General features: G+C 32.6%; 5 protein-coding genes across 11 annotated transcripts; 3 read left to right on the top strand and 2 right to left on the bottom strand.

Annotated features, from left to right (window-relative positions):
• Positions 1 to 311: 311 nt before the first annotated feature.
• Positions 312 to 3,915, top strand: LOC105131439 (uncharacterized). 2 transcript variants are annotated; one of them, XM_011034414.1, is made up of 5 exons: positions 313 to 440; positions 1,389 to 1,802; positions 1,901 to 1,984; positions 2,090 to 2,161; positions 3,433 to 3,915. In XM_011034414.1, the coding sequence occupies exons 1-5, from the start codon at positions 390 to 392 to the stop codon at positions 3,589 to 3,591; spliced, it is 780 nt and encodes a 259-aa protein (XP_011032716.1). In that variant the 5' UTR covers positions 313 to 389; the 3' UTR covers positions 3,592 to 3,915. The 2 variants fall into 2 exon arrangements, with proteins under 2 accessions (XP_011032717.1, XP_011032716.1); XM_011034415.1 differs by lacking the exon at positions 2,090 to 2,161 and having other exon boundaries at positions 312 to 440.
• LOC105131440 (GRIP/coiled-coil protein) lies at positions 3,837 to 5,632 on the bottom strand. Its single transcript, XM_011034416.1, has 6 exons — positions 5,533 to 5,632; positions 5,270 to 5,437; positions 5,040 to 5,162; positions 4,633 to 4,863; positions 4,374 to 4,538; positions 3,837 to 4,310 (listed from the first exon to the last, which is right to left on the bottom strand). The coding sequence occupies exons 1-6, from the start codon at positions 5,578 to 5,580 to the stop codon at positions 3,999 to 4,001; spliced, it is 1,047 nt and encodes a 348-aa protein (XP_011032718.1). The 5' UTR covers positions 5,581 to 5,632; the 3' UTR covers positions 3,837 to 3,998.
• Positions 5,633 to 8,216: 2,584 nt separating this feature from the next.
• On the top strand, positions 8,217 to 10,937 carry LOC105131441 (chloroplast stem-loop binding protein of 41 kDa a, chloroplastic-like). The gene is made up of 6 exons (XM_011034417.1): positions 8,217 to 8,683; positions 8,795 to 8,916; positions 9,511 to 9,613; positions 9,697 to 9,835; positions 10,036 to 10,313; positions 10,644 to 10,937. Exons 1-6 carry the CDS (start codon positions 8,297 to 8,299, stop codon positions 10,824 to 10,826), a joined length of 1,212 nt encoding a protein of 403 aa, XP_011032719.1. The 5' UTR covers positions 8,217 to 8,296; the 3' UTR covers positions 10,827 to 10,937.
• Positions 10,938 to 12,932: 1,995 nt separating this feature from the next.
• Positions 12,933 to 26,613, top strand: LOC105131438 (cyclin-P3-1-like). 5 transcript variants are annotated; one of them, XM_011034409.1, is made up of 4 exons: positions 12,933 to 12,945; positions 25,181 to 25,227; positions 25,454 to 25,856; positions 26,142 to 26,613. In XM_011034409.1, exons 2-4 carry the CDS (start codon positions 25,206 to 25,208, stop codon positions 26,398 to 26,400), a joined length of 684 nt encoding a protein of 227 aa, XP_011032711.1. In that variant the 5' UTR covers positions 12,933 to 12,945; positions 25,181 to 25,205; the 3' UTR covers positions 26,401 to 26,613. The 5 variants fall into 5 exon arrangements, with proteins under 5 accessions (XP_011032711.1, XP_011032710.1, XP_011032715.1 ...); XM_011034408.1 differs by lacking the exon at positions 12,933 to 12,945 and adding an exon at positions 24,153 to 24,651 and having other exon boundaries at positions 25,180 to 25,227; XM_011034413.1 differs by lacking the exons at positions 12,933 to 12,945; positions 25,181 to 25,227 and adding an exon at positions 24,155 to 24,651.
• Positions 15,643 to 18,484, bottom strand: LOC105131436 (RAN GTPase-activating protein 1-like). 2 transcript variants are annotated; one of them, XM_011034407.1, is made up of 3 exons: positions 18,344 to 18,484; positions 18,175 to 18,217; positions 15,643 to 17,544 (listed from the first exon to the last, which is right to left on the bottom strand). In XM_011034407.1, exon 3 carries the CDS (start codon positions 17,531 to 17,533, stop codon positions 15,905 to 15,907), a length of 1,629 nt encoding a protein of 542 aa, XP_011032709.1. In that variant the 5' UTR covers positions 17,534 to 17,544; positions 18,175 to 18,217; positions 18,344 to 18,484; the 3' UTR covers positions 15,643 to 15,904. The 2 variants fall into 2 exon arrangements, with proteins under 2 accessions (XP_011032709.1, XP_011032708.1); XM_011034406.1 differs by having other exon boundaries at positions 18,175 to 18,484.
• Positions 26,614 to 26,885: the final 272 nt, after the last annotated feature.

The raw sequence follows: 26,885 nt of genomic DNA, 5'->3' as shown, positions 1-26,885 counted from the left end.
TTATACAAAAATTTAAATGAAAACGTTTCAGGGATAATTTAGTAAAATAAGTTTAATAATAATATTAAGGCTTCGTTTGGTTCGATAGTCAAGCTATGTTTTTGAAAAAATTAAATTTATTTATTTTTAATTAATTAATTAATTTTTAAATTTCTGTTATTAAAAATAAATTTTAAAAAATAAAATAAAAATATGTTGATTTATTTCCGCATTAACGTTTTCAATTTCAGAGTTAAAAAGGAGAAGAACTCGAAATAATAATAATAAATAAATAAACAAATAATAAAAGAAGGGAATGACAAGAAAGCAGGCGGGACCTTATTTTACAGGCATCCAACCCCTGCTCCCCCTTCTGCCTCCAAAGCATTTTTGCATGTGAGAGAAACACAATGGGAAGGAAACCTCATGGTCCTCTGAAGCTCATAGAAAGGGCTAATGTGGTAAGTTCAACCATCATCAACAACAAGCTTGGCTTTTTTCTTTTCTTTCTTTTTGCCCCCTTTAGACCAAGTGATTCAATGTTTTTTCTTTTTGTTTATTCAGTTTGTCCGTACTGTTTTTCATCTATTCTCTTTCTTATTTCCAAAGATTGTTCTCTCTCTCTCTCTTATCAAGTGATTCTATGTTTGTATTTGCTTGTTTTCTGCTTGTTTTCAGTATGTATTGCATATACTCTGGTTTCCCTTGCTGTTCCCTGAGGAGCATTCTTTACCTCTGTTTTCAAAAAGAAAATGAAAAAAAAAAAGAAAGGACAGTGTTGGGGTTGTCAGGAGAGGAATATTTTTGTTGAAGTCAGTTTTTCTCTGTAGCCTTTGTTTTTGTTTAAAGTGCTCATCTTTTGAATTGGATATTGTGAGACAACAAAATCTGTTGATGTGCAATGGCGGCCCTTCGTATTTTTTTATTTTTAGCATTTTGCAGTTGCTTGGTAATCATGATTGAGGGTTACAAAGTCACAACTCAAAAGGGTGGTTGTTATGGCTTAGTTTAGCTTATAATGGCTTGTGCTTGTTTATTCCATGATTTTCTTTTATTAATGTTAGTGGTTTTGAATTCCAAGTCCAGCCACGGTGGGATCGGTAGTATTCGACAGCATAGCCACCTGTGTTGGAAATTTCAAAAACACAAATGTGGTATAAAAAAAAGCGTGTGTGGTATTGAGGAAATTTCAAATTCTAGCCTCATTGTAGATGTGCAAGGCTTTAAATCCCCACCCTTGTAATGATGTTTTTGAAAATATTACCATTTAGCGTTTATAGTAGTACGATTCTAGCATAGTAGGAAGATTTAGCTTCCATGTTGTATGTGTTGTGAAATGTCCCCTGGGTTAAACATTTATAATACTTGCATTCAGTTTTAAACTGATAGCTGTTTGATTTTGATCGAAGGATGAAAGTACAGTTCCTTCTGTTCCGGGCATGCAATTGGAGCCAAATAATAGTAATCCCTCCTTGCAACCTGAAAGCTCAAAACAGCCTGCAAATTCTACCTTGGAGGGGGTGGAACCAAACCTCCAAATGCAATCACACTTTGCTAAATCATATTCAAGAAAAACAGCAAGGCAAACCTGTGCTAAGGTTAGGAGATCAGAGCGTCTTAAAAATTCAGTTGTGTTCACTCACAACCAAGATCTTGAGCATGTCATTGAAGAGATCACTCTTATTGGAGGCGAGGAAGGGGATGGCCATGCAGACACAAAAATGTCAGAGCATACTTCAATGGGCAAAAACTTGGAAGAAAAAGTAGACTATATTCTGGAAATGTTAGAGGCACAAGGAAAGACCGCAGATGTGAAATTTAAGGTATTAAGTTATCACCTGTGATCTACTTAGCTTTCTCGCTCTGTATATCTTTGCCATTTTTTTTACTTCATATGTAACACTTGTTGACGTTGGATCAGGCAACCAAGAACTCCTTTAGTGGGAGCTGTAGTGGTGGGGATGATATTACCTATAAAAGTTTGTACATTGACTCCCAAAAGAAGGTTATCTTTCTCCAGTGGCATGTTGAGAGTCCTTTCTTTTGTTATTTTATCTTACGTATTCTTAATTTATTTTTTCGGTCTGTTTTTGGGTTATTTGATTGGTAGGTTGAAGCCTTAATGGAAGAAAATTATCAGCTTAATTTGAAGTTTCAAAATGCTCTTGGCAAAATAGAAGCAGTATGTTTTTTTAGACCACTTTATCTTACTGATATTCTGTCCTTTTTTTGTCCGTGTTTTTCTTGGACTTGCTTTATAAGTAATGTGAATGTTGAGAGTTATTCTCTAGAAGCATTCTATATTTCGTATGCATTTAAGGAATAAATTGAATGTTTTCCATTGCAGTGACAATGTTTCATCATCTATTGATGAGCTCTTGTTGACTTGCTGAGTTAGAATGGGTGGTTCTTGTGTGTTGGAATTTTCTATATTTTTGGTAGTAGTTATTTGTGCAAAGGCTTGGGGCAAACCTTGGGTCATTTCTTGCCAAATCAAAATCGAGGCAGCAAGGTGTAGGTTTTACAAATTCTTTGGCTATTGTTTTAGAAATAAAGCTTCAATTGCTTAGTCTATTATCTCCTCACCGAGTCTATATCACTGACAACATGCCAATACTATAAAGATTAAAGACTATGGTTCTGTCATTAAAGCTCATGAAACTGTAACAACAGTTTCTTCTTTCCACATGAACTCTTTATGGTTTTCCTCGAAAATGAAGTCATGTCTTACACTTTCCGTACTTCTCCTGTCCCTTTTTTTTTGGTATTCTTAAATTCTTTTTAATTAATGTCCTATTAATCTTTTGCTCGAGTCTTTAATACATGTATACCAGAAGCATGTGAGAGATCAATTACAAATTTGGGAGAAATTCATTAGTTTGCTGGCATCGTACTTGTCCCTCTATGCTTTCCACACCAACCCTCTGTGCTTTTCCTTGAATCACATTGTGGTGTCCCTCTATGCTTTCCACACCAGCCCTCTGTGCTTTTCCTTGAATCACATTGTGGTGCATTCTGAATTGCTTGCTTTTTTTCTTTCTTTTTTTTTTTTTTTGTAATTGATCAATACATGGGTTTGGGCCGCTTTTGTTCTCTTTATACATTTTCTCTGTTTTTGTTTTTTCGAGGCAGAAGTGCATTAATGCTGAGGATTGAAATTGTAAAAAATTTACTCAAACAAAACACTTCAAAATCCATCTGGCTTCACAGAAGAAACGAGTTTCTTTTTTCCTGTGCATGTTCTGTATGACTCCAGCTGGAAAATTTGATGCATGTGATGATGATGAATAGGTCATTTTAATTCCTTATCTCCTAATTTTTTCTTGATACGCGATGTGCTTGTTTGGGTTATTTTCATAATCAGACGTACATGATGGAGGGAAAGGGGGAAAAACACTGTTTCTTTCATCATGTTTGGCATTATAAAGTTGATATGGTTTTGGTTTTCTGTAGTATGAGAAGGGGAATAATCCTATGGCTAGTGATGTGCTGGAGAAGTTCAATGAGATATTGCTCTCAAGCCTTTCAAAAATCCCTGCACGGGAAGCTGGTCTTGAGCATAGGACTCCTGCTAAGAGAAAGACACTTGACAAGCAAACAAGAAAGAACTGATATTCTGAAAGTCAGTTTTGCTTTGATGGAACTAGTGGCCCTTCGACAGAAACATCATATGCTTACGATCACTTATTTTGTATCTATGCTCACTTTTGAGGTGTCTTTTGTATCCCTAAACTTTTGAGCAACTCTCTTACTGTGAGCAACTTTAGACAGTACAGTATTGATGAACTGAATTGATGCCTAAGAATGGTTTTCAAAGAAACTGAACAGTTATGATGGGTGAAGGAAATGGAGAAACAAAATAAATGCAGTACAGTACAGTATGTATATATATATATATAGAGGGAACAAAATTACACCAATTTTAACCCGTAGAGAGACACAAGAAAATTTACAGTTCAAGTGGAACTAAAGTACCCTGATCAAATTACTGACAAAACCGGTGACTGCCTTTATCGTCTTTACTTGGTCATCCCTGCTTCTTCGTGACAGGATTCATCAAGAGAAGTGGCGAATCCAAAAATATTCGGAGTTGTTTTTGCAACTTCACTGTCATCTTCATTGTCTGCCGCTTCCATCATAGAGGATGTTGGAGAAGAAAAGTCCAAGCATGTTCCACGGATAACTTGCTCATAAGATGCAGAGAGATCTTGTGTAGTGATTTGGTGGTACTCTACAAGCTGGTGAAGGCATTGGTTTTCCCGCTTAAGATTAGCATTTTCATTTCCTAACCTGGATTTTTCTGCAAGCAGTGCTTCCATCTGAAGCCTCATCTGCAATATATAGGGCATATCATTCAAGCATCACATTTGAGTAATTGCACATTAAGGACTTACCAGGTCATCTTCTTCTGGTCTAGTCCCATCGCAGAATCCATCTCGAATCCTCCTGTTTTCCTCCTCAAGCAGAGCGCATCGCTCTTGCATAAAACAGAAATCAGATTTTATAGACTTGAGTTCCCTTGCAAGCGCAGCTGCTTTTGTTGCCATGGAAACTGCCAGCTGCAGAACACCAATGAACAATCAATTGCAAATAGAAAAAACACTTGACAGCCTACCACAGATCAAGTATTGCATTAAGTAGGGATAAACCTACATTTTTGGCTTTCTTCAGCTTTTTATCTTCGAGACCTTGTTCATTCTCCTTGTGAAAATCATTTCCTTGATCTTCTGATCTATCATCTGGATCAAACTTCCTCTTCAATCTTGTCCTTTTCCCTTCTTCAATTTTTCCCTTTTCTACATCTTCTTGCCTGAGCTCAGAGTTCTCGAGCCTACTGTGGAATATTTCTCTCAATGTGGGTGGTTCAGCTAGATATCTAGCTCCCTGAAAACAGAGAAAACAGGGAATCAAGTTCAATAATGTACAGCTCTGTAGCTAGCCCAGTAAATTTGATTGTAAATTATCCGTAAGCAAACAAAATGGACTTCTTACGGGGATAAAACCCAGTTTGACAAGTGCGGAAAACAAGCTGTAAAAGCTTAAAACGAGTTTCCATTTACCTGAAGAGCGTTGTCCAGATTATTTGAGAGCTGAGAAAGATTTTGAGCAATGGAGTCAAACCCTCTTAACAGAAGTAAGGAATCCTCCTTCATTCTCTTTGCTCGATCCGATTCACCTACTCTCTATATCACCCACCAAAAAAACAACCCGTATGTGCTCAGGCTACAAATAAATCGAAACAAGAATAATCATTGGAAAGAAAAGCTGAAGCTTTAGAGTTAAAACTGACCACATTGGTGCTCAAAGAAGGATCAAGATTGAGCTGATCTTGACCGATCGAGACACTACGGTGCCGATTCTCAAGAAGGGTGTCGATCCGGCCACGGAGAGAGCTCCAAAAACGCTTATCTGATGCCGGACAAAACAGAGGAGAAGAAACTATCAAGCTTGTGGACTCCTGCACAAGCAACCAATTTAAACAAAAATAGAGAATTAAAATCAGCTAAAAAGAAGAGAATGAAGGAGAAAGGGACGAAAGAGGAGCTGAGCTACCTTGTTGAGGCTGGCAGCTGGTGATGGGGAACCCACTGAAGCAGCCATGAGAAAGAGAGCTAACGGCTAGTTTTTAAGGAGGAGAGTATCATGATGAGGGGATTTAAAGGGTCAGGTCTGAGGCCAACGTTCAAAAATCTCTGAAATCTCTTGTAATTTTTTAATGATCTTGTCTTCGTCTTGTGTTGCGTATCTAAAGAGTGGACCCGGTCCCCTCCTTTGAGATCCTTAAAGCATAGTTTTTAAACCCGGTCCGGTGACTGATCCGGTTCAAGGCCTGGGTTCCGGGTTTTGATCAGATCATCGGGTTTTGACCGGGTCGAACGGGTCTGCCGGATCAATTTCTATTTGAAAAAAAATTCAAAACGACGTCTTTTTAATAAAAAAATAAATAAAAGTCAACGGGTTACCACCGAGTTTTTCCGGGTCGTCCGGGGCACGCCGAGACATGGCTTACCTGATTTTTTCATCAACCCGGCCCGCTACCAGCCGCGGGTCAGCCGGGTCCCGGGTCAACCCGCCGGGCCGGGCCGGGTTTTAAAACTAAGGCTTAAAGTGGTTTTGCTTTTTTAACGCGCCAAGTGGGCTCTCTCTTGCTCTCTCCTTTTGATCCAACTAGCGGCTGTGATCTGCAATTTAAGAATTTAAGATGGATGAGACGGAGACAAATATTTTTTTATTTTATTTTTATTTTTAATATTGCTATATTAAAATTATTAAAATTATTAAAAAATAAATTTAATATTTTTTAATTCAAAAATACTTTTAAAATACATGTAAAAATATAAACAAAAGTACCCTCACACACAACCTATCAACTTATCAGATTTTTAGTTATTATTATTTAAGTTACAAAAATAAAAGGACAATGTAAATAATATTTTTTAATTAAAAGAAGTACCTGATTTATAATTATTTGAATGTATAAATTAGTTTTACTATTAAAAAGTAAGCAGCAAAAAATCAAGAAGTGACAGAAACAAAACATAAAGAAAAATCCAAAAATAAAAACATATTTTATGGGCACTTACAGTCAACTTAAGGGGTAATTACTAATTACTGATATCATTCAACAAAACAAGATATGAGTAAAAGATGAAAATCAGTGCAATTTGCGGGGATTTTTCAGAGTATTATGAAAATAATTACCAATACTGAAAGAAATCACATGTAGAATCACAAAAAATGATAAAGAACATTTTCACTTAGATTCATTTTTTTTATTCTCTATTATTTTTGTATTTTTCTTATGTTTATATCTTTATTGTAGAATAAGTATTGATAATTACAGCTCAATTACTCTAAAATTTATCTAATTTGTGTTGGATTTCTCAATCTAATGGCTGCTTATGTTTTGAGATTTTTTATTTTCGTTTTAAGAGATAGTATTTCTTTACTTTTTTGATGATTTATGATTAAATTTATTAATTTTTAAGTAATTTTTTTTAAATTGAACCCTAGTTTAGATCACAATTATTAAATTTAAACCGAATTGACTAGTTGATTAAGGATTTAGTTGATTTGATAGCTAAACCACTCTGGACAAGATAAAAAATCAGGATGAGCAAAAACCTGGTTGACCTGTGACCCAGTAAAATTAAGTTAAAACTCGTTTATTTTTCAAATATTTTTTTTAATTAGTATTAATTTGTTCTTAAAATCTCATAATTTTGTGGACATAATTTTTTGGAATCAACAAGTATTATTTTTGATAGAGTAACGGGCAAGATTGATGTATAAATTTAATTATAACTCATTATTCTCATGAACTGCTATCTAGACCTTTATTTGGAGCAATAATACACGCAAATATTCCTTCTCTCTGGCCAAAAACAAGAGTAATATGACGAAAAGGCACAGAAGCATTGTTACAGAAAACTTCAATTGATAAGTACTTGCAAATTATCAATTATCATTATTTCCCACTTCAATTAAAAGCCCATTTTCTTATAAAATATTGTATCATTAAAATCTTATATATATATATATATATTGATCCATATATTATACAATAAATTAAAATTTTGTGAGGATAAAAAATAATTTGTATTCAGTTGCATTTCCACCCTGCCCTTCATTTTTTTTTAAAAAAGTGGTATATATGTAATAAAAATTAATAATTAATAATATATATATAATTTATATTCACATGTTTTTTTAATTTTTTTCATATAAAATATTAAAAAAAATTTAATTTTTTTTTTTAAATTGATTTGGGTTGACCCGGGTTAATTTATGTAACTCAAAACCTAGTTTTTTAACCAAATCAATTTTAAATCGGGTCGATAACTTGTTTGTTTTAAAAAAATTTAAAAATTAATTTTTTTCATGTTTTAAGAATATTTTAAAAAATAAATTTTGTTTTTGTGTTTTAAAAATATTTAAAAAATTAAATTTTTTTATGTGTTTTATTTCGAATTATTTTTTATTTTTTTATATATTGATGTTAAAAATAAATTTTAAAAAATAAAATAAAAAAATTATTTTAATATATATTTTTTAAAAAAAATATTTTAATAAACATCAGGCTACACTACATCCCTCTGTTGCTCAAAGAAAATGTCTAAATATTCCCGCATGGAATTGATTCTCATCAACCCGAACCAATCATCTCAACGGTAACATTCAAATTACCCGGGAAATTAACAGTATTAAATAAATGAAAAGCCCGGCCGTTACCTTTATCTCTAGTTGCCAAATAAACTGCTGGTTCTCAATTCTCAAACAATCAAAAACACCAACTCGGAAAAGGCAACAACAGTCTATGGCTACTCTTGCTCCTTCATCCTCCTCTCCCATATTCTCTGGTCCATCTTCAAAGCTTTCTCAACCTTCCCTCTCATCCTCATCACGCCTTTCTCTTTCTTCTTTCTCGCAGCTGTTTCCTCTCTCTTCTTCTCTTTCAATATCTCCTTCCTTTTCTGCTTACCCCGCATGTTCAAGACGCCTCTTTGCCTCTTCTATCCCTGTCAAGGCTAGTGCTGCTGAGAAAAAGAAGATCCTTATAGTTAATACGAACGGTGGTGGTCATGCAGTTATTGGGTTCTATTTTGCAAAAGAACTTCTGGGTTCTGGCCATGAAGTCAGTATCTTGACCGTTGGTGAGGAGGGTTCAGACAAAATGAAGAAGCCTCCATTCAGTAGATTCTCAGTAAGTTCTAAAAATCAATATATACAGATACATGTGGATTATGATCTGGGAAATTATCTTCTTAACTTTGGTTTCTGGAATTTTTATGGGGCTTGGTTTTTGCTTTTGAAGGAAATTGTGAGTGCTGGAGGAAAGACGGTATGGGGGAACCCAGCAGAGGTAGGGAAGGCTGTGGAAGGAGCAACATTTGATGTGGTGCTGGATAACAATGGAAAGGACCTGGATACTGTAAGGTTTGTTACTTTAATTCTTGTTGCTAGATGGTACCTAACATTCAAACATGCAGGCAAGGAATTTCTTGTTAATTTGCAATGTGGTCCACTGTAATCAGCTCAATAATTCAGTAAGTTTTAGTAATTTATGATTAGGGACTAAATAAAAGCAATCTGCTAAGGTATGTTGGCATATTTTTGTTTGGGAATGACCAATTTGCACAGTACTCGATGGTTTGTCTTGAAGTTCATTAAAATGAACTAGTTTCTGAGCTGATTACAGAATTTGATACTTGAGGATTTGTGGGAATTAACAAGACCCCCATATACTTCTGCATAATGCGTAGCTATGAGAGATTGGAGAAATTGAAGAGTAAGAAACTGGAGTATGAGATTTTGAAGATGACAAATTAGTTCATAATTCGAATAAGCAAAAACTAGAGTACTTATAGTTCCATTCTTAAGGATTAGGAATTTTGGATGTTTGCAACCACTGTTTAACAATCATACTACAGGAAGTTATATTCTTACAAGTACTTATAGTTCCATTCTTCAGTGGTTCTGTTTCCCCCAATTGTACCACTCTGTTGATCACATGTCTTTCTCCTTGCATAGGCCTGTAGTAGACTGGGCCAAGAGTGCTGGGGTGAAGCAGTTCCTGTTCATTAGCAGTGCTGGAATCTACAAACCAACCGATGAGCCTCCTCATGTTGAAGGGGTAACGTTGTGCGCTATTGATCCAATAGAACTGAAATGAATTGGACTTTCTCCACTTTAACTGAAAGTTCTACCTCATTGCAGGATGTTGTTAAAGCTGATGCTGGTCATGTTGGGGTGGAAAAATACATAGCAGAGATTTTCAGTAGTTGGGCTATATTCCGTCCGCAATACATGATTGGATCTGGCAACAACAAAGATTGCGAGGAGTGGTTTTTTGATCGTAAGTACTAAGTAGACAGTATTATACAATGACACGCTGTGGAGCCAATACGGGCCTATAATGCTCTCTGTTGATTTAGTTTCATTTTAATAGCTGCTAAAAACTGTTTTATGTCTATGGTTTCATTTACTATTGGATTTTCTCCCAACTCTTTACCTTTCTATCCATAAGAAAACCTGATTTTGATCTACTGTGAACAGGAATTGTCCGAAAAAGGCCAGTGCCAATCCCTGGTTCTGGGATGCAACTGACTAACATCGCCCATGTTAGGGACTTATCCTCTATGCTTACTCTAGCTGTGGAGAACCCAGAAGCTGCATCCGGCAACATATTCAACTGTGTAAGCGACCGTGCTGTGACCTTGGATGGAATGGCCAAACTCTGTGCACAAGCTGCAGGTCTACCGGTAGAGATTGTGCATTACGATCCAAAAGTTGTTGGAATTGATGCAAAGAAAGCTTTTCCTTTCCGAAATATGGTAATGGCTTATTTTCCATCTCATCATAAATTAGGTGCTCAATTACTTCTAGCAGATTATTTGTCCACCTTGCATCATCACTTTAATTTCTATCAAACAGTTTTATCTTCTCCTGCTCACCCTGCCCCGCCCCTTTACGCACCTATTCGTGGAACAATAACAGTAATTTAGACAGTAGAAAACAACAAATGATGTGTTTAAGATATAAGCATATTACACAGGTTGCTGTAGAATGTATAATAGAAGCCGTATACTTAAGGTTTTTTTCCCTAGAACCTTGCAGCTGTTTGAGCAATTTAGATAACCTTAGTTGGTACGTGTATTGTGCAGCACTTCTATGCAGAACCACGAGCTGCCAAGGACATCTTGGGATGGCAGGGCACCACAAACCTTCCTGAAGACTTGAAGGAGCGATTTGACGAGTATGTAAAGATTGGCCGAGACAAGAAGCCAATGCAATTCGAGATTGACGATAAAATACTTGAGTCGCTGAAAGTTCCAGTTGCTGCATGAATTTGAATCATGATATTTTATCTACCCGTTGCAGATGGCTGTAGGAGATGCATTTTATCTACCAAAAGGAAATTACTAAATAAATAAAGATCTTACTATAATTCTGCATTAGCGAAAGGTCTACTACATCAAGGTTCAACCAATTGGTTGCACTGCCAAAAACAAATAAACATTCAATTTATATTTGCAGTATATCTTCATAAAAACCACAGAACTCCATGCCTTAACAGAATTAAATTCACAAACATTGAAATATGAGGCTTTATCTATTACAGTTTTGCTTCTAAAGAGATTCTGATATTCTGCCAGTGGCTAGATACATGGGAACCAGGTTATTAATCATCCTCTTAAATCCTCATTAAAGGGTCTGGGAAAGGAAATAACAAGTATTTAGCCAGGATAATTTTCTCTGCACGCTAATACCATGGTTTTAATCAAAGGTAGTAATGCAAACTTTCAGAGTAAAATCAAGCAAACCAGTACGTGTAATGAAACAAGAAGCAGTGGCTAACAAGTACTAAGGTAATGGATGGAAATCTTGTCTAGAATAAGTGAGGACCACACATTCATTCGGCAGTCAGCGGGTGGATTATCTTGCCTGCACCTAGAATAGAGTAGACCACGCATGGATAGAAGGCTTGCTAGTACCTGTAGCATTCTATGCATATTTTCAAGTTCAGATTGTATTACAAAATGTCAAGATAGGAAGCATGAACTATTGGTTTCGGAAACATATATACACAGTAAAAATAATAAATTTAAAATTATTTTAAAATCTCAAAAATCTCAATAAATAAATGTAGAATTTTTAGGATTTATACTGAGATTACTTGAAATCAAATGTTTTTTTTTTAATATTTAATTTAAAGCTAGATTATTGCACATGACAAGCTATCCAAGTATCCAAGTCTTTAAAAATAATCCACATAAATTATAATTGAGAAATCTCTCAATTTTTTTAGTAAAGAGGGATTAATATACCTTAAAGTGCTAGTTATATTTTTTTATGTTTTAGGTGTTTATGTATTGTATTTTTTTCATCATTTTTTTTCTTAATAAATAAAAGGAATAACATTTTATTTATAGAGAAACCTAAAAAATCATATAAATAAAAAATATTAATTTGCATCTTAAATATATCATATATATTATTTTATGATAATTTTAAAAATTTATTTAATGAAGTCCCTTCTTGATTTTTTTTATAGATCTAGAATTATAATACCTTATATTAATTACATTATAATCCTCAATTTCTAAAATTTATTTACAATTAAGTTATACTTGATTAATAATCATAGTTTAATTTCTGATCAATAATTCTAATATGTGTAACCTATTAGATACACTAATAAATTGATCCAAATATAAATTATAATCCTAAATAAAATAAGAATAAATAATTTAATTTATTATCAATTCAATAATTAATTAATTTATAACTGAAGATTAAGTACAATGTCCAACAACATGTCATGATCTTTCAAATACTAGGAAAGTCATAAATAGTTTAACTTAACCTTTCAGTAACTAGTTTCTTCGTGTAATTATTATCATTTCATCAAAAATATTTTGATTTAGAAATTATAGCATAGAGTATGTCTGATTTATCAAATAATATTAATTCTCAACATTATAGTCATTGATTCTTTAAATAAGATTTTAAAACTCTTTTCAAAACTCATTTCATATTGATCAAAGATTTCACAATCAATACAATTTAAATAATGAATAGACATTTTTTCTAATTCATTTAAAGTAGTGAATCATTTTTTGATTACATAAATATTTTTATATAATTTATGTTATATCTAATATATGTCTATTTGTTATCCTTGATTAGAAAAATATATAGCATAATCAAAATATAGCGTTCCATATATAAGATAACTTAGTGATCTTAATTCTAAAGATTACTTACACAATCGTCACGTTAGCCTTTTCATAAACACAAGTGATCTCTCTATATAGAACTCTCTTACGACTTAGTTCAGTGTATATATCATCTAACAAGTACTTGCATATTAATTTCAGGTATCCTTTATATCTCAATCTATAAGAGCAGCTTCATCATTTCATAAGAAAAGAAATATAATATGTATTGGTCTCAACAATTCTGGTTAATATTTAATCTTAATATAACAATGATCGAGATCATTTATGAACAATGCTTTGATGCAATATTAATCTCATAATTATAATAATTTTATTTGTAAAGTATTTTTGTTCTGTGAACTTTATCTTTACTCTAAATCCATTAATTAAAATTAGGTTCATTAATATTAAAGATAAAAAAAATATTTGTATTAATGATAAATATGTTTTACATAAATAAAAGCAGTACAACTCAATTGATTACATGGCATATTCACTAACATGAATTGAATCAGAAAAGAGAAAAAACATCTAGTACACATTAGCAACTAGAAAATGAAAGATAAAGTATTGTTTGCATCAATACAATATTGTTTAGCAAATTTTTTAAACTAATCCAAATTCCAAATACATTATGTAAAATACAAAACTGTGAGGGTTTTTCATCATAGCCTATCCATAGTGAAATGTATCTAAGGTTATAATGAAATTACCATTTATCTTTTAATTTTTAAAGTTTTTCTTGAGAGGTAGGATGATGTTTGCACACAACTAATTTGTCATTCTTAATTTGTTTAAGATAGCACTTCATTGTTATTTTTTTTAATAACAATGCAATTATTGTATTGCCCTTAAAGGGTAAACAATCAAAACATTTGATTTAGGGGTTGTATATTAATTTCAATTTTATCATGAATAGTTGAATTACGCAAATATCCTTACTATGAAAATTTATTAGCATTGACTTTAGAGGCTTAATTATCATTTTCTAATGGTTTTTTTATTGTTATTTAGTTCTATGGGTATTTTTATTTTTTTTATAATTTTATGGACATTTAATTACTTCATTACTCTTGCCATTCAATTTTTTTAGTATTGATTTCGAGTGTTTAGTTGTAATTTTATTAGGGTTTTTTTGTTACTGATATTTAGTCACACGGTGTATATAAAAAAAAGTTGTTGGCATATGTCTGGCACACGTCAATCACTCATTTGCTGTCGGACAATGCGTGCAGCTAAAGATGGTAGTTGAAATCAAGCTCCCACCACATCATTTGATGTGTCTCGGCATCCTCTTCCTCTCTGGGTGACGTGTGTATAGTATTAAGGCCTAATTTAATGTCATTTGACTTTTATTGTTTTTCTTTCTTTTCATTCTTTTTCTTTCTCAAATTGCGTTCTAGACATGCAAAAATATTATATCAACCTTTCAATTTCTTTTTCTTTTGATTCAGTTATTAATCTTTTTTTAATTGCAATTGTTTTATTTACAATGATTGTTTCTAATTGAATTTTATTTTTTTGATTCCATCTCTAGTTGTTTAATTTTGTTAGATTTTTATCAAATTTAGTCTTCATTCTTTTAATTGTTATTTTTTTATTTTCAATCATTTTCTTGATTTATTTTTTTTTCAATTTCATCCTTGAATATTTCTTTTCATTGAATTTTTATGTCAAGTTTGGTGCCATTTCTTTTAATTTTTATTTTTAAAAATTATTTTCTTGATTGATTTATTTTCTTTTTAATTCCATCTCTAAACATTTAATTTTATTCAGCCTGGTCTCATGACTTAGATCATGGATTTAAAAAATTAGCCCGAGTTGACTTTGATTTTTTTAAAAATATTTTTTTTCAAATATTTTTGCCAATATTTTTTTGCTTTTCTATTTATAGGGTCATTTCAATTTCGTATACTAGGTCATATGTTTGATTTATTCACCCGGGCTGGCTGTAGGATTCACTCAAGGCTTTTTTTTATGTTTATATGATATCGGCAAGTGTCTATTTCTTACATTTTTCTAATGTGTTCGGTCTTTCATAATATTTTTTTTTATGGTATGAATTTATTCAATCATTTTATTTTGTACTATCGTTTAAGCTATTGATTTTTTATGGTGAATTTATTTTTTATTTATTAAATAAAAAAGTTTGGTAAATATAATCAGATAAATATCTCATCTTTAAAGTTTCTTTCTTTGTAATAATTAATAATTTTTATTTATTTACATGAATGGTTATCAATTTATTTAGTTAAATGATTGTATAAGCTTTTTAAATGATGCTTTTAATTTTTCATGTAAAAAACATATTGGAACAACCTGCATACTTAATTTTTTAAAATAAAAATTATAACCTACATGTCAATTTCATGATTTTAATGTTTTTTTAGTTTTTTATTTTTTATATATATTTTTTTAGGAAAAAATATTATTTTTTTATTCTTTACACTTGGCCAACTTATACCATTCTTTTTGTTCATTTTTTTATTCTTTTATAATTTTTATTTTTTTATTTTTTCTACACATTTTGTTTTTGAAAATTTATTCTATAAAGACTAAGAAAATATCATTTTTATGTAACAATTGCAATATTATTTTATTTTTCAATTACATAAAAAATTAATTTGAGATCTTGTATGTTTTTATTAATACATATAATTTTTATTATATTTTATTATATGTAAGTATAGACTTTGTAATTTATGGTTATATTTATTACTTGATGTAAAAAAAAAACCATATTAATAATACCTACACATTAATTATTTTGCATTGAAAAAAAAAATTCAACTTTTAGCTAGATGGGTTAAATAAATGCATTAACACTTTATTTTTTGTATTTATTAATACAAATAGTTTTTATAGACTTTTGATTTATAATTAAAAAAAAAATTAAAAAATAAATTTGAAAGATTTATTTTTAACAAAAAAAAAATATATTCAAAACCCTGAAAATGAAAAGCACCGGGGCACATGACTAGTTAAAGTTACAACTAGTAAATTTGCTAGTTTGATATGTTCATGAAAAGACGCACTTTTCCTGCCCTGGCTTACAAAGGATAAATCTATTACCCTAAGCTAATGCAGCAGGACTGCCTTACGAGTTCCGCAGAAAAGAATGGTAATCTAGAAATATCCAGAGTCCATGGATAAGTTTCAAATCGAAAAACTCTAAAGCAGCAAGCTACCTGCAACGAAAACTACTACTCTTCATGCTTGATTTCTAGCCCCTTGAGTTTTGATTCTAATTCATCTTCATGTTCAGCATCTTCGTCCTCTTCTCTTGCATCCTCATCAAGATCTTCTCCTTCTGGATCATTCTCGTCCAATTTTCCAAGCACATCAGGCAAACTCTTAAATATATCCTTCACCTCATCAATCCCTTCATCAGATATGTAATTACCATTGATATTTAACGATTTAAATCCAGGCTTATGCACAACAGCCTGTGCCAAGAGCCTTGCCCCAGCACGTCTAATTGCATTAGTGCTCAAATCAACTTCATTTAGCTGGCCATGACCGGCTTCAATTGCCTTGGCAATCAAAATAGCACCTTCATCCTTCAGTTCATTTTCAGCAAGATTTAATTTGGTGAGAAATTGTTTTGCCACAATACAGGCAGCCAAAGAAGAAGCACCCTTGGCTGTAATGTCATTCCCAGCCATATCCAGAACTTCCAGTGAAGGTGCAGATTCTTTCAACGCATTAGCAAGTGCTTCTGCCCCCTCATCCTCCAAATTAAGATAACTGAGGTAAACTTCAGTAAGATCTGCAAATGCAAATAAAGACTTGCTCAGAGCTATACCAGCTTCAACACCAAACATATTATCACGCAGATCAAGCTTCCTCAAATGGCTACATGATCCAAGAGCTTCTGCCAAGGCAACACCCCCTTCCAAGCCCACCCTTGTTGAAGAACATCGAAAATCCTCTAACAAATTGGATTGTTTCAGCATCTCAGCAATAGCAGCTGCACCTTCATCTCCAGTCATATTATTGTGAAAATGAAGGACCTTAAGTTTCTCAGTTGAAGGAATTAGCTCACAAACTGCACGTGCAGCTTCTTCTGAAATACCATCATTTATTAAGTAAAGCTCCTCCAAAATATTCTGGGTTTTGAGAAGCATGCCAAAGGCCCTGACACCCTTTTCGCCTAATGCATTGTTTGAAAGGTTCAGATATCTCAATTTACAACCTTCTAGGGCTGAAGAAAATATACCCATGACTTCAAGAGCTTCTGATTCCGGTCTTCCAGCAACACAGTCTGACAGGTCCACTTCTGTCAATTGACCCTTTATGGACAACAAGATGGATTCTGCGACATGGGCTGCATCCAAGCCAAAGCTTCTATTACTGAAACATATCCTAGTATACAAGTTTCCTGGCACCTTGAGGGGTTTTAAGAGTTCCTCAGCCTCCTCCCCACTAATAAATTCCCGCCGGCCACCAGATATATCAAACAGATTCGCAACAGCAGCAGAAGCTTCATCAACTGTCTTCACCTCTTCAACTTCCTGTGTTTTGGGCCCCCTTTTAAGAACCTCCAACATAAGCCTACTAGATTCTTTAGCATAGATCTGCACTGCAGAACTTCCATCACCATCCGGCTCTTTCTCATGGTGCTGGTTTGCAGCTGCAAAAGCCATCTCTTCGATTTTCTTGGCACCCTCCTCAGCCTCCTCTTTGTTCAATAACCCATACTTTCTGGAGATAAAGGATGGAGTAATGAAGTTCCTGCTCATCCGTTCTACAAGCATTAGCCTGGTACTCTGACTAGGAGGCCACAATTTGACAGACATGCGATGTTGGAAAGTTTGTGTCACAGAATCCATGTTGAAGTATCCTGGAAATACCCCAGAACTATGATTTATAAATCCATACCACAATAAAAAAACAAGCAAAACACATAACAGTTCACAGAACAAGCAGAAGAAATTCCAATACAAATATGCTTTCTGCATCATTTCTTATATTTTTTGTCCACTATCTCAAAACGCATAACATTTAAAGCATCAAGTGGATAAAATCTTCACATTGTAAGTTATCACTCTGAGGCTAAATTTCAAATTGCAAATTAGTGAGCACCGCAATAATTATTCGAAATGCCAACAAATCAAACAAATAAATAAATAAAAACCAGTACACAAATCCCTTTGAGGGGCATTCTTCTCTAGCATTGATTGATGTTCTTCCTCAATGGAGTTAAAGAGTATAGTACCAAGAAAAATAACACGGATTAATAAAAGCAATGGCTTGTTAAGACTTAACTAATGAACTCCTAGTTGGTCAACAAATACAATTCCTAGTCAAAACAACCACATTGAAAATCCACTAAACCTTAATTTAAGGCTTAACTGATTAAAAATTGAGATACCACACGGATCTACGAATCCAAAAAATTAAAAAATAAATAAATAAATTTTGTTCTCCTTAATTTCTTTCGAGGAAGGAAAAGAAATGTCGAGGGAGTAACCTGAGACGAAGCGAAGCGAGCACAAGTCGAAACCCTAGATTTTCTGAAGAAACAAACAAGAAGTGAGAAACTGAGAATTGAGTAACTGACTTTTTATTTATTTATTTATTGGAGATGAGAAAAATCAGGGGTTAAAATTTTAAAATAAGTGGAGGGAATCGAGGGATACGAGAACTGTAATCATCAAACTGTACCGTATAAGGAGAATAAAATAAATAAATAAAAAAGTGAGCGTGCGGGAGTTGGAGGGAAATCATGCTTCGCTTAAAAATTAATATCGGGAAAGGCGGAGCGTGGTAGGTTTTCTGTTCTCTTAAGATGACGATAATATCCTCCGTTTTTTATTTATTGACGGCCTTATCATTTAAGGCCCAAGGAGCTGTTTGAAATTGATGGGCTTGAGCCTTCGAATGTCACTTCTGCTTCGGCTCTTTTTTATTCACTCAGCCCCTTTTGTGGTCTGTAGTTGCTAGGCTTGAGCATCGGAGCCTGTTTCTTGTACGCCGGCTAAGCCCTGCCACCGTTCCAACCTCAAAGCATTTGGGCTACTATGAAGTAAATGACTCTTTGTTAAATGGGCTCTTGTCAAGTGAAAATCTTTATTTTGAAAGGAAAACGCATTCCTCGTGATGAATTCAGGTTGGATTTTGGTTAATCTATCTGCGAATATTCATCTATTGTCACAGATCACACAGAGAAATGCTGGGTCGCATGAGACAAATTAAATTTGAAATTTTAATATTAGCATCTTCAAATCTGATCATTGGAAGGATGAGAGTGTAGGTTATTGGAAAAATTGCCTTCAATGTGAAGTTGTGGACTATATCAGCCAGATCTTCAGGTAAATGTAGCCTAGATAAGATGCAAGGCAAAGAGCCATGTCTCCTGCGGGTGAAGAGAACCTCGAGTTTTCTAAGCGACTTGAAAGAAATAACGTTGGATCTCGGAAAACAATCGTTCAATGTATGGACATGGGACTAGTACACTGTATTTTTGTCCGAAATCATGTTGGACTGTTGGTTTAGAGGTAGCTGGTGGGTACATTTTCCTGCAGAATTCAATGATTTGTTGAAGCTTTATATTACTTTCGGAACCGACACTTTAGCAACATTGAACAGTATGGTCTGGTTGCAGCATACACACGCCATGCCTAAAGAACATTGGCGGGTGGGTGACATGGACATGCCAACAACACATGGCATGTTCCTCACCGATTAGATCTGGCTAATTCAAGATTAAGAAAGGGCGTTGCAACTTGCAGTGCATAAAGAAGCTGATGCTTGCGATATTCGTCTTGTGGTATCTGGTAAAATGAGAATTTTTGGTAGCACGAGGAAATTTCAAAAACATGATGAAATGTTGCTTTGCATCTACGGGGTAGCTGCCTGCAGCCCAAATCACACTCGTTGTTCCTGTCATGTGAAGGAACATTTGGTCTCCTGTGGATGGAGAAATAAGGTGATCATGAAAGTTGAGAGCCATCAAGAATTTTGACTCGTGAGTCGTGACTCCACTTTTACTGGTGGCATCTGGTCCAATTATACTGCTGTGATGACCATGTTAGCCTGGATATTGAACGGTGAGCATGATCCGTTTAGTCGGGAATATATGGATAGATTTTAGGCATGAGAGGATTGTCTGCGTTCGGGAGTTTCAACTTTTTACTAATTTTCACGCCAAATTTATGGAGACCCGCAAAGAAAATGGATTGTGCATTTGGATTTTGAAAGTTTTTGTCCAATCAAGTTGCAGATGTGAAAGCACTCCTCCAGCTGAATTGCAATGGTGGAGTCCAGTCAGGAGGGAAAGCAACCCCACCTAGTCACCATACCACTAAAATCAGTCTCATCTTTTGTCACACCACACTGTAAAATACTATCGAGGGAAATGGAATTCATTCACTAATGATGGGATTACAGGTCCCACCTTTGTTAAAACTAAATACTTAAAAGATATATATATATATTATTAACGAAAACTAAAGGTCCGGAAACTGCCGTTCACCCATTGCATAACTTTTTTTTATTGATTTTTTTATGTGATTTATTTTTAAATTTATTTTTGTTGAGATGGGGTTCTCAGTGTCACCTAAGTTATTTTGGTTTATAAATTTTGTAGAATGTTTAAATTTTTTATGGTTTATTTTTTTTTTACATGGTTAGAAAAATTAGCTAAAGAAAGAAATTATGTGATTAAAATTTATAAAATAATAAAAATTTAAAAATATAAAAAAATCATTGTTAATCTATACACATTGTATTGCGGATTATAGTGTTTTGCCTCTCTTTTTTTTGTTTGTTTTATTGATTTTTTGTCATGATCTTTCTTTAAATATTTGTTATTGTTAATTTTATTTTTTTTAATATTATGGTGATTAATAATTTAAATTCATAATTTGTTTCTTTTTATTTGTCATTTTGTAGAATTAGCGTAATTTACGGATTTATTGACGTAACCTAAGTTGTTCCGGTTTAAAGATTTGATGGGATGTTTTTTTTATTAAATTTAAATTTTTTATTTAAAAAACAATGGTTTATAAGAAAAGTCATGTTATTAAATTTTATAGGATTTATGGACCTGATCATAACTTTAGATAATTGACCTGGTTCAAGGTGAATTTAAGTTTTTAATTTATTTTTATTTTATCATTGGATATTGAATTAATTGATCATTCAAATTTGTAATTGGTTTTGTTTCACTTTCTTTAATGTTATCATAGTCTAAAAGAAACATTGGTATTGTGTTAGTATTTGATTTTATAATTATTTATTTTTATTATCATATAATTAAATAAAAAATAGATTAAAATAACAAATTATAATCTTTATGGAATCTGTAACACAATTCATAGGTTTGATGTGCTATTCTGGATTATCCAATTTACAAGTTTGTTGAGTGTACCCGCCAACTAGATATTTTTTTTATATTTTTTTATTTAATATTTGACTGATTGGGAAATAGATTGTATAATTTATTTTTACTTACTTTCTACAAGATTTTTACTATCTTAAATAAATGTCTATTTTTAGGTCAATATTCAATTTTATAAACATTTTATTTTTATGATATAATTAAATAAAAATATATAATAAAATTATTAAACTCAATAAAGCCTATAATCCTAATCGAGTGATGATCAATATCGATCCAATTTATTATTATTTTAATTTTTTTTTAATTAAGTATTATTTTTATCGGTTATTAATATTTCATTTAAATCTATGAAATTAATTAATTTTAATTAAATTAATTTTAATATATTTTAATTAAAAACTTGAATAGTTAAAGAGTTTAGCTATGGATTTTAAGATGTATTTACTTGGCCATATTTAATTATATTATTAGTAGAATCTTCGTCTTTTTAGTATTTTTTTTTATACTAAAAAAAATCGGATCTGCGCGAGAAAATGACTGCCATGTCATTATAATATTTCGTCGTGATTTAATAAAATAAACAAACAACCTTTCATTTACAAAAGAAAAGAAACCCAAGACGCAAGAGTATTCACGCGCAGAAGATACGAGGAGTTGACAAATAAACCCTCATTGTCATCTCCCATGCTTACCTCTCTTTTTTAAAAAAAAAAAAACAAATAAATAAAATTATGGCGCCTGGTGTAGGTTGAAAGGACGAGTTTGTAAAATATAGTTTAATTACAAAAATAGTAGGGATAAAATAAATAAATTATAAAAATAGAATTGTATTTATTAGTGATATAAATATTTGTCTCTATATTTTATTTTATTATACTATATATCATATAAAAACATCTGTTTTATTTTAATATGTATTATTATCAAATTTATTTATTGATTTTTTTTATTTTAGTTTATATTAAATGTTTAAATTAATAATACTGTAATAACTCAAATTGGTTTAGTGAATTGACTCAACACCTCAACTAATTCAAGTTTAAAAAAATAAAATAAAATAAACTAAATATAACTTAATCAAAAATCCAAATCAATTTAAGATAGAACACTTGTAAAAAATCTATCGATTTATTTTTATAGAATAGTAAAAAAAATGTTGCTTTTATTTTTTAAAAAAATTGGGTCTTTTAACCCATGACCTAAGACTTGCCTCAAATTGACCATTGAGTTGGGTTTTAAGACAATAACAATAATAATTTGTATACATGTGTTGACCGGGTCAATAATCAAATCAACGTGTGACTCGTGTCTTGTTCGGGGTCAATCCTCAGATAAGATTTTTAAAAATATTAGTTAAATTCAAATTGACATTCTCGACACATAACCCGAGTCTTGTTCCAAATCGATTACCAAGATGGGTTATTTAAAAAAATTAGGTTAACCCAGGTTCACCGTTTCGACCTGCAAACCAGGTCTTGTCCTAAATCGACTCTCATGTTAGATTTTAAAATAACGATAACAATCAATTTTATCCATGTATTAACTCGAATCAACTCAGGTTGATTATCCCGCCCCATGACCATGGCATTTCCCCGGTCGATCCCTGAATTAGATTTTAAAACTATTATAATAACTATTTTGATCATTATATTAACTAGGATTAATAATCAAACAGATACGTGGCTTGTGTTTTATCTCGAACAGATCCCCTAATTGAGTTTTAAAAATATGTTAATGATCACTTTATTTCTTATGTCAATCTGGATTAATCCAAATTGATTTTCTTGACTTGTGACACAAGTTTTTTTTTTTTTTTAATCAATCTTTGAATTAAATTTTTAAACTATGATAATAATGTTTTATATCACTGTATATCTTAGTTTGATAATTTTGAAATATAAATTTTATATTTATCTCGAATTATGATAACAATCAATTTTATTCATGTATTAACTCGAATCAACTTAGGTTGATCATCGTGCCCTGTGACCATGGCCTTTTCATCGGTCGACCCCTGCATCAGATTTTAAAATCATTATAATAACTATTTTGATCATTATATTAACTATGATTAATGATCAAACAAACATGTGACTCGTGTTTTATCCCAAATAAATTTTCTAATTGAGTTTTAAAAACATGTTAATGATTATTTTATTTTTTACATTGATCTGAATTAATCCAAATTGATTTTCTTGAATTATGACATAAGTTTTATTTTTGAATCAATCTGTGAATTAAATTTTTAAATTATGATAATAATTTTTTTATTATTGTATATCTTGATTTGATTATTTTGAAATATAAATTTCATGCAATAATGCTCTAGGAATAATAAATTTATCTCTTGAAACATGTTTTCTTGCACTTCCTGTTTTGAAAATATATAAATTCATTTAAAAAGTATCTCATAGCAAATTTATTTTTATATCTTTATCTTTATCTTTTCAATTAAATATATTTTTAACTCTATTATTTTTATTTTGTAATATTACGACAACAACCAAATATCATATAAATACAAAATTAATTTAGCTAATTACTCTGGTATGACATAATATATATAAAAAAAGCTATTTGAATTTCAAATCATTTTTTTTTAGTAAAGATTTGAACCTTCAACGTGACCTGTTTAAGTAGATCTCTTTATAATCTACATCAACTGAATGCTATAAAAATTTAAATTTAAGCTTCCATCTTCTCTCAATTGTTAATTTTTTTTTTAATTCCACTCCTATCAATGATATTATTTTTCGGGCCTCGGGAGGCTTTTGCACCTATGAAAAGCTTTCATGATTTGTTTTCTTATATTCCAATAAAATTGAAAGTAAACCCATTTATCAAATAACATAAAAAACAAAAAAAATAGTATTATTTTAAAACAATCACCATTTATCGGTATTTCTAGTCTTTAGACTAAAATCATATATATATATATATATATGATTTTAGTCTAAAGACTAGAATCAATATTTTTTCAACAGCATAAAATAATTAGCTAATAAAAGATAATCAATCTTGATAAGCACTAATCTTTCAAGAAAATACCAAGCACCTTTTCTAACACAGACAAAAACAAAAAAAAACAAAAAAAAAGGGGCAAGAGAGAGATGTCTGATTTCTATACTTGTAAAAGAAATCTAAGTGAAAAACGGCTGGTCCTCCTGCCTTAAACCAGAGTAGAAGGGCAGAGAATCCAAGAAGGGCTTTTCTTTCCCCTGGCAAACCTTTGCCCACCTGCCACCTTAACAATGGCGACTCTTTTCCATTCAATATTATAGCATAGCATGTATAGTTTTTACACAGAGAAAGAGAGACAAAGAGCTACTTGTTTCCTTTCCATGTGAAGAGAGAGAAAAGAGCGAGCCTCACTTACTTGTAAAGAATACGCTAAATATATTAAACAAACACGATAAAAAAACTATCCTTTTCCCTGGTTAAGGAGAGGGAGAGATGGCGGAGAGAAAGGGAGAGGATGGCCAAACTTGATGAAACAAGATTCACTGTAATCTCTCTATCTCTTTCTCTCTTCTGTGTTCAGTGTATCTGCTTCGTCCTCCAGGCTTTTGTAGTTCTACAGAGAAACATCTCCTCAAGAATTCTGTAAGGTTTCTATTTGATTTCTTTCTCTTCTCTTTCTGCTTTGATTTTATTTCTTGTTTTCTGATTTGGGCTTTTGATGAATATGTGTATTTTTTTCTTCTCTGTTGCTTTATTTGATTGCACAAACAGTGCTTAACTTCATCGGTTAATTAATTGTAACGGTTCTTTCTGCTTAAGTACTTAAATCAAGGTATCAGTCTTAAAGTTTTTTCCTTTACCGCCAAAAACAGTGTTCATATTCCATATCTTGTGAAAAAGGTGAACTGGGTGGCCGTGAGATCTGGACTTGGTTCATGAAGTATTGATCTGGCTTGCACCCAACCATTAATTATGGTCTCAACTTGTGTAAAAATTGGGATTTTCTAAATGTTAGAAAATCATTTTGCTATGTGTTTTACTTGCAATTCCAAAATATTTTGGTTTTGTAATATTTTCTGGACTGAATGTGGGTTGCTTGCCTCTGATTGAGAGGAGTACAAAGGAGAGATGGTAATGAACTGTAATTATCTTATCCTGTTTGGTCGCCAAGAGAAGAATTGAGGGGAAATGCGCACATGGGATGCAAGGGATTAATTGGTTTCTCTACTAGAAATCCTGAAAAGCTTAAGAGCTGTTGTCTTTACTTTACATGACAATCAAATGATTATGAATTCCTTCACTTATCTTATTTTCCTTCCCTTTCTTTTTGTTCTTCTGTACCTGCTTCTTCAAAAAGTAAATTGAAAGACTTTTAAGTTTGATGCATCTGGTAATTTCAATGATAATGAACTTATGGGTCTTAATTCAATGCAGTTCGTTTCAGACATGGAAACTCTTTCACCTGATAGTGGAAGCATGGACTCGGATATCTATCGAACCTTGGGACTCGAGGAATTAAGAAAAGGAGTTTTCAGGTCTCCTAGGGTTCTAATGCTTCTTTCTTCTCTACTTGATAGATCTGTTCAAAAAAATGAAATGCTACTGGAGACAACGCAGATCAAAGATGTTGTTACCATATTTCATGGCTTAAGACCACCTACTGTAAGTATCCGGAACTATGTTGATCGAATCTTCAAGTACTCTGCCTGCAGCCCGTCTTGCTTTGTTGTTGCACACATTTATATGGATAGATTTCTCCAGCAAACAGATATTCATTTAACCTCCCGTAATGTTCACCGGCTCCTGATTACAAGTGTAATGATAGCAGCAAAGTTTGTAGATGATGCGTAAGTTCCAATTCTCTAATTTGTTTTTGTTAGATTAGATTCCTACAGGCTGTGTACATCCTGCCAAGTTATAACAAGTACACATGACTTTCGAGTGGGGTACTGTATATAGGAAATTTCTGTGGTGTTTAGAATGATGTCTATTATCTGCTAACATTTCTAAGGTAGTCTGATAGCAAACCTGTCAGTCAACAATGAAAATAGTCGTTACATGGGAATGGGGCTCGATTTGCATCTTTTGATGCTTTGGGTTCTCTAAACCTAATGTTCCCTTTGCTTTTGCAGATTCTTTAACAATGCCTACTATGCCAAAGTTGGAGGAGTAAGCACAGAAGAATTGAACAGGTTGGAGATGAAGTTTTTGTTTAGTATAGATTTCAGACTTCAAGTAAATGTCAATACATTTGGAAAACACTGTTATCAGCTGGAAAAAGAATCTGCCGGTGGGCTTCAGATTGAACGGCCAATCCAAGCATGTAGAATTAAAGAAAATTGGTCAAGCAAAGATGATTCAACTGCTTGTTCTTCCACGATTGCAAGATGAAGATGCCAAACCATCTCGATGTATCATTGTAATCTCACTCTTGTCTGAATACAGTCAAGTCAGAAATTCTGGATATTGAATTTCGGTGTAGGTACTTTAATTGATTATTAAAGAGACAGCATTCTTGCTTGCTCGTTTTCAGATTGCCATTACCTGGTGAAAGTTGTCCCATATTCTCAATATTGGGATTTATGATACCTATTTGTTTCCATAGTTTTTTTTCCTCAACAGTTTGTAGGCATTTGCCTGCAAAAGTTCTCCTGTACATGTTAAAAAACCCTTTTTTTCCAGTAACAAGGAGTTTTGTCAACAAAGCTCGCACAGGAGCTTCAAGACTGCTGTGCACCCTCAAGCAGCAACCCAGAGCAGCATGTCAGCCAGCCTGTCTCAAAGAAAATTTCGAGCACTGTGTCATCACATCATTCAAAGTTCACACCGCAGTCCCTCGACTTCTGAACCCGAAACGGCAAATAAGCAACGAAGAG

The sequence above is a fragment of the Populus euphratica genome, unplaced genomic scaffold (assembly GCF_000495115.2).
Source record: "Populus euphratica unplaced genomic scaffold, PopEup_1.0 scaffold23.1, whole genome shotgun sequence".
Classification (NCBI taxonomy): Eukaryota; Viridiplantae; Streptophyta; class Magnoliopsida; order Malpighiales; family Salicaceae; genus Populus; species Populus euphratica.
The sequence above is the reverse complement of the archived record's forward strand: the minus strand, read 5'-3'. Positions and strand labels throughout refer to the sequence as shown.